General features: G+C 49.1%; 1 protein-coding gene across 1 annotated transcript; it reads right to left on the bottom strand.

Moving 5' to 3' along the window:
• Positions 1–3,209: 3,209 nt before the first annotated feature.
• Positions 3,210–9,658, bottom strand: LOC133126879 (C-type natriuretic peptide 4-like). Its single transcript, XM_061239343.1, has 3 exons — positions 9,448–9,658; positions 6,579–6,859; positions 3,210–3,713 (listed from the first exon to the last, which is right to left on the bottom strand). The coding sequence occupies exons 1-2, from the start codon at positions 9,538–9,540 to the stop codon at positions 6,599–6,601; spliced, it is 354 nt and encodes a 117-aa protein (XP_061095327.1). The 5' UTR covers positions 9,541–9,658; the 3' UTR covers positions 3,210–3,713; positions 6,579–6,598.
• Between the last annotated feature and the right edge of the window lie 435 nt (positions 9,659–10,093).

Here is a 10,093-nt window from a genome sequence, read left to right as displayed (position 1 = left end):
CTTCATTTAATTGCTCAAAGTCACTGATTGGAGTCCACACAGCTTGTGTCCAAGGCCTGAACTGGCTGCAGATTCATTGCATTTAACATTTAGACCACTAGAGGGCAGCATTGTTAAATCAATGAGGTGGCATTCGATCAACGCTCTTTGATATATCCCCGATGCAAACAAACAGGGTGAATTCAGATTTGACTCCAAACATTCATTTCAGGTTATATTTCTGCCAGTTTGCTACAAAATGTCCGGTAAATTCCATGAATATAAAATTAAAATACTTAATCTGTTAAGATTGGCTTGTTGTTGTTGTTATGTATTCAGGAACATTATCAGTTGGTGTCTCTATCTAACTGTGCCAAAAACCCTCTCCGTATGTACAGTATATTTTTAAAAACATAGCTATAGCTATTTTGTGACTGACAGTGAAGAATGACACTGATTTTCAATCCACCTAACCTTACCCACACACCTGAACTAGTCAGGTATTTGATTGTATCTAACCGTCAATCATAAATGTTTAATCACTCTTCCCATTGAAACGACCGTTGTTCGTACGCTATAAATCACAGTTTGTTTCGTTTGTTTCCGGTAAAGCGTCCTGCTACTTCCGGAATGACCGAGTAAATGAATGGTAAATGAAGGAGAGAAAGCCCTTTTCCTTATTAAACTGAAGCTCTAAGGATCGAGGTGTAGAGAAACCTGGCGGTTGTACCGTTTCATTGGCAGAGTTTTGACCTCTGCCGCTCTCCTCAAACCGCCTCAACGCTTTCCGTGGTTCTCCCGGCGTCCATCGCGAGGGGAAGGGTGCCGGTGACCGCGTGCGACGATGAGGGGGAGTGACCGGGGGGCGTTGTGCCTTCCTCAGCGGTTCTCTGCAGCTCTGGGAGCGGCGAAGGGCCCCTGCTCACCTGTTTACCGACATTTCTGTCAACCAGCAAATTGCTTCTTCACCTGCATTTCCCCCGCGAGGCAAATTAGTTTTTTTAAATTTTTACCCGCCTGTGCGTATTTCTGGCTAGACCCTGATTTCGGCAGTCACACGGGACAGCCCCGGCTCGCCGATTCTGCACACTCAAGCGCCCTCCTGATTGCGTTTGGGAATAGCGATCCCCGCACACACGTATAGGAAAACCACTGGCCGTAGCGCACCGCTAACCCTACACCCCATACTACTGCCTGCCTGCATTGTTTCAGAGCATGCCAGCATCGACACCTCCACTAAAACACGATGTCCTAACAATATTTCTGTGTACCAGCATTAGCCTATAAGGACAGTATGTACCGCCAACGTACCGGTTAGAGGACAACATTAGTAACGGTAGACACTAGCCACCTCTCTCTCGCTGTTCCCCATACAGTGCATGGCATCTGCTAGGTTTTCCTCTTGTTCCAAGAGCCTTCATGAAAAAGTACACGGTGCCTCTCCGCGTTATGTCAAAGCCCGTATTTCTACTGTTGGGAAGTGAAGTCTGGCCGCTCTGTTTAACCTTCTCAGATAAGTGTTTTTGTTTTTGCACTGTGCATTGACAAGCGTTCCGGTGGAAAGCTGAAATTACTGGGCATTAATGGTGGAGATTTCCACGTGTTAATCGATCTGATCTTCTACAGACACAGGTGACTTTATTTATAAGCTGTACTGCGGTTAGGACACAGCCAACGCGAGATCCACTCGATAAGTCGCCAAATGCATTTTAATTTGCTGTAAAACATAGTTTTGCATTGCGTATGAAGTATCAAAGGCGTGCAATCCATTTTACTTTCTGACACCGTTTTACCGCGCATTCTGAACCCGGTGCTGTTCCCTGGTGTGGCTAGTGCTGCCCCCTAGTGTTCAACTGGGTAACTGCCGCAAACCCAATTTCACACGCAGGGACAGACTGTATTACATGTCATTTGGCTAACGCTTTTATCCAAAGCGACTTACAGTTGATTAGATTAAGCAGAAGACAATCCTCCCCTGGAGCAATGCAGGGTTGAGGGCCTTGCTCAAGGGCCCAACGGCTGTGCGGATCTTATTGTGGCTACACCGGGGCTCGAACCACCTTGTGGGTCCCAGTCATGTACCTTAAGCACTACGCTACAGGCCGCCCGCTGTGGACTGAAACACCATTTCAGATCAGCATGTTCACATTACAGTGTTCCTTCCCAGAGAGGGCAAACACGGCACCTGCACGACCGCATCACGCTCATGAGATCCAGACCGCCCTGGTGTCACGACCTCTCGCCCCCAAGAGGAAGCAGATGGCCACCGTTTGAAGTCGTGTTGACAGAAAGAGCTTTCGAACGAAAGAAACGTTTTAAATTAAGATATGCTTCTGTTCTGCACTTCACTAGGTGTCCGAAGGAGCTCCGTGCAGTTTGTTTTCATGTCGTCCCCTCCCCAGACATGAAGTCGTTCATGTACTTTTTTCCCCCCCAGATGTGTCCACTTCCTTTACACCAGTGGTAACCAGCCCTGTTCCTGGAGATCTACCGTCCTGTAGGTTTTCACTCCAACTCCAACTCTAACACAGTACACCTCATTCAACAGCTAGATATCTGCATTCAGCTGCTAATTAGTAGCATCAGTTTCCAAATTATGGCTGAAATGAAAAGCTGCAGGATGGTAGATCTCCAGGACCAGGGCTGGTGACCATCGAAGCGGCAGGTGTGTGAAGGTTTGGAGCAGGTGTGTGAAGGTTTGGAGCAGGTGTGAAGGTTTGGAGCAGGTGTGTGAAAGTTTGGAGCAGGTGTGAAGGTTTGGAGCAGGTGTGTGAAGGTTTGGAGCAGCTGTGTGAAGGTTTGGAGCAGGTGTGTGAAGGTTTGGAGCAGGTGTGTGAAGGTTTGGAGCAGGTGTGTGAAGGTTTGGAGCAGGTGTGTGAAGGTTTGATGCAGGTGTGTGAAGGTTTGGAGCAGGTGTGTGAAGGTTTGGAGCAGGTGTGTGAAGGTTTGATGCAGGTGTTAAGGTTTGGAGCAGGTGTGTGAAGTTTTGGAGCAGTTGTGTGAAGGTTTGGAGCAGGTGTGTGAAGGTTTGGAGCAGGTGTGTGAATGTTTGGAGCAGGTGTGTGAAGGTTTGGAGCAGGTGTGTGAAGGTTTGGAGCAGGTGTGTGAAGGTTTGATGCAGGTGTGTGAAGGTTTGGAGCAGGTGTGTGAAGGTTTGGTTTTTAACTGCAGGTGGATCCTCTCCACACATTCCAGCTTTCCCGTCAACAAACTCGGAAAAGACTCCAAAGTGCGTGTGGAATGTTTTTTTTTTTTTTTTCATTTTTAAAACATTTACAGCTATTTAAGACAAAAAAAAAAGTTACAAACGTAATTGACCTGCAGTTTGCATCCATTTCAAAAAAATGTTACATAAATAAAACTCATATTTATAAATATCTCTTTTTATAAACATATAAATAGTTTTTTTTAAACATAAATACATTTATGCAGGAATGAAGTACATGACATTTACAGCTTTGCAGTTTTCAGTTTGTACACCACTGTCCACCATCCGGTGTGTATGTGTGCGTGTGCCTGTGTGTGTGCGCGCGTGCATGTGTGTGTGTTTCTATGGCATATATCAGAATTTGTTTCATCGTTTTGTCATCAGTCTTCAGTAACGCTGGTCGTGGTGGTTTTTCGTACCGAAAATCCATTTCTTGAGTAAAGATGGTAACTCTTGTTTTTTTTTTTTTTCTCAGGCGGAGACCAACTAAAGAGCTGTTGTCCGAACCCATCGTCCGTTGAGCGTTCTGGGAAGAGGAAGAGGGAAAAAAAACAGTGTCACAACTTTGCGCAAAACTCTCACCAGAAAACTGTCTTTGTTCGACAAATGACAAACTCCCATATTCCACCGGTAAGTCATGAACACAGAGCTGAGAAACAGAGGTGTTGGTCACTGACATGTGCTCATAGTTTAAGAACATTAGTACATGGGTAGCATCAGTAACTAACACACGCTTTAGTGATGTGGCATCTGCACTGGCTGGTCTGGGGATGTTGTAGCTGGGACTAGCACATTAATCAGATGATATTAATCAGGGGAATATGGTTATGCTTCTCCTGCATATGTAGTATGCCAATCTGGATCCAAGCTTCTGTGAAATGGATGCGCAGTACTGTCCAAGAATTACTGTAATGTAGGGTGGGGTCATGTAATATGGTGTAATAACGGCTGGTCTTCCACCCTCCCTTTACCTGGGAGTCAGGTGTGGAGACAGTCTGGCCAATCAGCAGCACTAATTACCCAGGTGAACAGAAAACTAGTTCTGGATTTGGATTCGAGGGCCAGGTTTGATGATGTACTGTAATGTACCATAATGTCATGTAATGTAGTACGATATAAGTATTCATATCTCCACTGTCAGTAAGTTAGTGTTCCCCTCTCTGCAGACACACACAGACTCAGAAGCCATTACTCTTCTATCACACAGCAGAGGTGATATACTCTCTAATCTCTAATCTCTTTGTCCCCGCAGTGACAGAGACCTGCTGACAGGCTGTGTAATGAGCACGTGCAGGGTTATTCACACACGCACACACACACACACACACACACACACGGTCAATGACTAACACGTCCCACAAGTCCGTGGCCCACCTCCCCGGTCACCTGCCTGCCTTAGTGCCTCGGTGACCTCCAGCCTATAACTGCTGTTTATTCGTGTCAAGGGCAGAGGTTTCCGGAAAACGCGGCAGAAAGATAGCGCAGAGTAGTGTGTGGGGGAGGGGGGGTAGGATTCGGGGGGGGTGATATTCGGTGAGTCAGCCTGTATTCAGCGCGATGCGGCGAGGGAGAGGTCGTGCGATTCAGAGAGCGGGGAGTGTACGGGACCCCCCCGCCCCCCCCCGTGCTGTAATCCGCGTGTCGGGGGGTTTTATAAAGGGGCTTTGTCTCCGCGGTGACAGACAGTGTGGCCGGCGGCCTCTCTCTAATGGAATCAGAGCCTTCCGCACACGACTCCACTCGCTCTAACGCAGGGCGACATCGTCAGGGCGACCGGCTCACATCAGAGCTGCTTTTCACCGGCCTCGTCCAGCCAAAAGGCCCCCGACGTTCGTTTTAATCCCTCTTATCTCAGCACCCGATACACACCTCTGCTGTCAGACGGAGAAATGCTATATTTCAGTATCTGCATGTAAACACAGGAGGTCAGACTATTGGCTGGTCAGGCAAGGAGTGGAACACGCACAACAAGCTCTTCTACTCATCAATTCTTTTCCCTGTGTTTAGTGTCTGAAGTACAAATACGCGACCTTGACTGTCCTTCAAATGAGAACGCGAAATTGTGGGTAAATGCGCAGGCTGTGACCTGGTGACCCGGTGAACTCTGAGTGACTCCTCCCCCTGTCTGACCCTGAGGGGGGGCTCAGCTGGGGGCCGGGGGGGGGGGGGGGGCACATCGGGAGCCTGTCTGAGCGAGCAGCAGAGATCAGAGCCGTGAGCCGCTGTGGGAATATTCTCCACCGAGCGTGACGTCCGCCCTGGAGAACGCCGCACAGAACGGCATCAGCCATTAGTGCTGCTAGCGAGGAGCCTCGTCTGTAGGGCGTCTGTAGGGCGTCTGTAGGGCGGCGGGTCAGTCTGAACCTGGCTCTCATCGTTGTGCTAATGCGCTACGCTAATCGCCCGCGGGAGCAGTCGCGATGCTGAGACCTGCGGCAGCTCTGTCCCTGTGTGTCTGCACTCTCGGAGGAGGGAGGAGAGGGGTGTTTTGGGGGGGGAGGGGGGGAGTGGTGTTTCTGGGGGGGGAGGGGGGAGGGGGGGTTGTTTTGGGGTGGTGGGGGGTTGTTTTGGGGGAGAGGGGTGGGGTGGTGTTTTGGGGTGGTGGGGGGTTGTTTTGGGGCAGAGGGGCAGGGTGGTGTTTTGGGGTGGTGAGGGGTTGTTTTGGGGTGGTGGGGGGTGTTTTGGGGCAGAGGGGTGGGGGGTGTTTTGGGGCGGAGGGGCAGGGTGGTGTTTTAGGGGAGAGGTGTGGGGTGGTGTTTGGGGTGGGGTGGTGTTTGGGGTGGGGTGGTGTTTTGGGGTGGGGGGGTGTTTGGGGTGGGGTGGTGTTTTGGGGTGGTGGGGGGTTGTTTTGGGGGAGAGGGGTGGGGTGGTGTTTGGGGCAGAGGTGTGGGGTGGTGTTTGGGGCGGGGTGGTGTTTTGGGGCAGAGGGGCGGGGTGGTGTTTTGGGGCGGGGTGGTGTTTGGGGGCAGAGGTGTGGGGTGGTGTTTGGGGCGGGGTGGTGTTTTGGGGCAGAGGTGTGGGGTGGTGTTTGGGGCGGGGTGGTGTTTTAGGGGAGAGGGGCGGGGTGGTGTTTGGGGTGGGGGGGTGTTTGGGGTGGGGTGGTGTTTTGGGGCGGGGTGGTGTTTGGGGCAGAGGGGTGGTGTTTTAGGGGAGAGGGGTGGTGTTTTAGGGGAGAGGGGCAGGGTGGTGTTTTAGGGGAGAGGGGTGGTGTTTTAGGGGAGAGGGGCAGGGTGGTGTTTTAGGGGAGAGGGGTGGTGTTTTGGGGTGTTTTGGGGCGGGGTGGTGTTTTGGGGCGGGGTGGTGTTTTGGGGCGGGGTGGTGTTTTGGGGCGGGGTGGTGTTTTAGGGGAGAGGGGTGGTGTTTGGGAGAGGGGTGGTGTTGGGGAGCTCACCGTGGCGTGTGGCGCCGGCCCTAGCAGCCCATGCCGCTGATGGTGCTGATCCGGTCCATCTTGTGTCCGAAGCAGCCGCTGCGGCCCGCGCCCTTCTTCACGCCGGCCTTGTGCCGGCGCTGGCTGGGCGGGTCGTTGAGGATCCGGGCCCACATGCCCTTGGCCCGCGTGTCCAGCCTCAGGTCCCGCAGGAGACGAACCCGAGACCGCAGCCCCTCCAGCCTCCGCTCCCCCGACGACAGGTAGTCCGACAGCTCCTCCCCCAGGAGGCTCCTGAGAGACTGGCACACACACACACCACACCAGGGTTAGTCTGGGAGTCCCCACTGCACCGCTGTTACACACACACACACTCACACACTCACTCACTCACACACCAACACACTCACACACTCACTCACACCCAACACACACACACACACCAACACCCACAACCAACACACACACACTCACTCACACCCAACACACACACACACACCAACACCCACAACCAACACACACACCCAACACACACACACACACACACCAACACCCACACACACTCACACCCAACACACACCCACACACCAACACTCACACACACACACACACACACACACACTCACTCACACACCAACACACTCACACACCAACACCCACAACCAACACACACACACTCACTCACACCCAACACACACACACACACCAACACCCACAACCAACACACACACCCAACACACACACACACACACACCAACACCCACACACACTCACACCCAACACACACCCACACACCAACACTCACACACACACACACCAACACACACACACACACACACACACTCACACCCAACACACACACACTCACTCACACCCACACACACCAACACCCACACCCAACACACACCCACACCTACCCATACACACACAGGATTCGGAGTGTGGCTGTAACCACTGGCCAATCAAGTGCTACTTGTTTGCAGTACCCAAAAATGACATTGGCATTTAAACGTATAAAACATTCAATCCTAAATCCTCTATTATATACTGGATACATTTCAGTAAGTAAAGACTATTTGGAAAATTCTGGTTTGTCTGCTGCTTCCATAAAAAACATTATATTTTTTTCTCTCGTCACCGTATAGATACGCAGAACTTAAGACTGTGAACAAGAAGAAACACGAACAACAGCCGGAGCGAAAGTCGGGCATATTATTGTCAATTTGTCGCGGTGCTATTCACAGGCAAACGCCCGCATTTATCTACGTTTGCGCTTTCTAAGATCGTCAGAAAAGACTAATAATCAGCGATTATACTGTGAAACATAAATTAAACTCGGCTGCCGCGGAACCTCGTTTATGGGCGAGAAAAAAACAACTTGGATCAAACTGCAAGTACAAATGTAATACTAAAACTACCAACAGTTAATCCAGATTCGAGTCCATCTTGGCCCGTGGAATTCGAGGGAAATCGCGCAGAATGTGGCGTGATGCCGCGCCGCCTCCTTTAATTGAAAAACAGGTGGCTGACTTTTCAATCCGCGAATTGGTAAGCGTCCAGCGTCCAGCCTCCGCCGCGTGCGTCGCATTTTCGCCATTCCAGTCTGTAGTTATATTGGGAGGTCCGCGTATAACCCGCTTATTGTCACGGCCATTGACATTTGAGTGCGGAGAAATTATTGCGTATAAGAAATTATAACGCGCTTTTGATTTTTATTTATGTGAGGATTTCCCCGGGAACTTCGTCGGAGGTTGCCGCAGCAGTGGACCGCGCCTGCTGGTGGCACTGCGCCGCCTCCGATCCAAGTTCGCGCAAAACACCAGGAGAGTTTTTTTTTTTCTTCATCTGTTTAATTCCTGAGCTATACAATGGAATGGCAAGTGATTGCCCCGTCTTAAAATAGCGCGTTTTAAATCATTTGAAAACTCGGAATATAAATTTAGGAATGGCGACAAAGCTGCAGTGATCTCCGTCTCTGTCTCGAGACCTCGGCGCTGCGCGCCTTTTCCCCCTCGCGCGCATCTGCGCTCGGGATCGTGACTGGGTACCTGCTGTAAGATTAGACTATGCTGCACCGAAGTGTGCAGCATAGCCTAAATTACGTGGGGACGACGTATGAACGAATAATATTTATACAAGTGTGGAAATTAAACAGGCTTATTTAAAGCGAAACGTGTGCGTTAAAAATAGTTCGCTTTGAAGTATGACATAATTTAATTTAGCCCAGTGCCAGCTAAATGAAAAACAGAGAAAATGCTCAGTTCCCATTGTTAGGCATGGCTCATGCAGCCATATCGTAAATATAAACACTAATCATTAAAATCTCGAATTTAAAATAGTTTTGGGCAAATTCATGAAATAACAGCTCAATGATTTGTCGTCTCGCATGTTCTATAAAGGGTCTAAAGTATACATTAAAAATGTATAAAACATAACTTGCGTGATGTCGATGGTGTTTTATTATATATATATATATATATATATATATATAGCTCTCCTCGGAACATGCCACTTTCTTAGATGCTCTGACACCACGAGGTTATCTAAAGGCTATAGCACCCACTATGTGTCCCCAGTTAACATAATTTAAAATGTTAAATTAAAATTATTATTTTTAATTTGCTGCTGTGGCATAAGCCTAAACATACTGCCGTCTACTTCTGGTAAACATTACCAACAACTTTACTTTCGCTTACTTAAAATGATACGTTTCAAGTATTTAATAAGATATGATACGTCGCTTTTAAGTGATAATTGGACGTCAGGCACTGAACCTGCCGTTGACCTATCCCAGAGAAATCGGACTTCATTCATTGAGCGCCCAGAAACCTGACTCTATCTACCAATTACAGCAGCTCCTGTATAATAAACACGCAAAAAGTCCACTCACCTTCTGCTGCGCCTGAGTTAAAGGTTTCCCCTCTATGCTGACGGAAAGGAGCGTCATTAATAGTCCACAAGCCACCAAATGCGAGATATTCATTCTGATCTGCGTTTCAAAGTCGTTTCTCCCTGCGTGAGAACTTGAGCCTTTCGTTTGATCGCCGGCTGTTCTGAGTAAATCGGTTTCTCTCTCTCTTCCTTCCTTTACTCCAGATCTGTCGCGCTACTCTGACTCCGTGGTACACCATTCAGTCTTTTTATAGCGAACTACCGGTGATGTCATGGCAACCTGCGCAATGGGGTCCCCCCTCTCCCTACTGTATACGTGAGCCAATTTTGTTCTCTTTTCACCTGCACTTGAAAGAGGAGTAATTATATCATGATATCGAATCCCTTCGGTCTTTATTCGGAAAGAAAGTTGAGTCGAATGTTTTTGAAACGTACATCTCGCATATTGTTTTGAAAGTGATTTCACTTATGAAATATGTTCTATTTGTTTGTTTTGTATTCACGGTGTCTTCGCTATGAAGCTGTACAGGGATATTTGGCAGAAAGTTTACAGAAACACAACTCCCACACGGCCAAGCTGACATTTCTGTAGCCACATGCCGTAGCACAAGTGAATGTAGTCTGCTTAATTATAAAAGCTGCCA

This window comes from Conger conger, chromosome 4, assembly GCF_963514075.1.
Source record: "Conger conger chromosome 4, fConCon1.1, whole genome shotgun sequence".
Classification (NCBI taxonomy): Eukaryota; Metazoa; Chordata; class Actinopteri; order Anguilliformes; family Congridae; genus Conger; species Conger conger.
Note: the sequence above shows the minus strand (reverse complement) of the source record. Positions and strands in the feature narration are given on the sequence as shown.

Bases quoted from the DNA above. Each gene is read 5' to 3' on its own strand.
- LOC133126879 (XM_061239343.1), bottom strand. From the start codon at position 9,540: ATGAATATCTCGCATTTGGTGGCTTGTGGACTATTAATGACGCTCCTT. The intron at 6,860-9,447 runs GTGAGTGGACTT...TGTGTGTGCCAG, and splicing joins TAACTCAGGCGCAGCAGAAG to TCTCTCAGGAGCCTCCTGGG.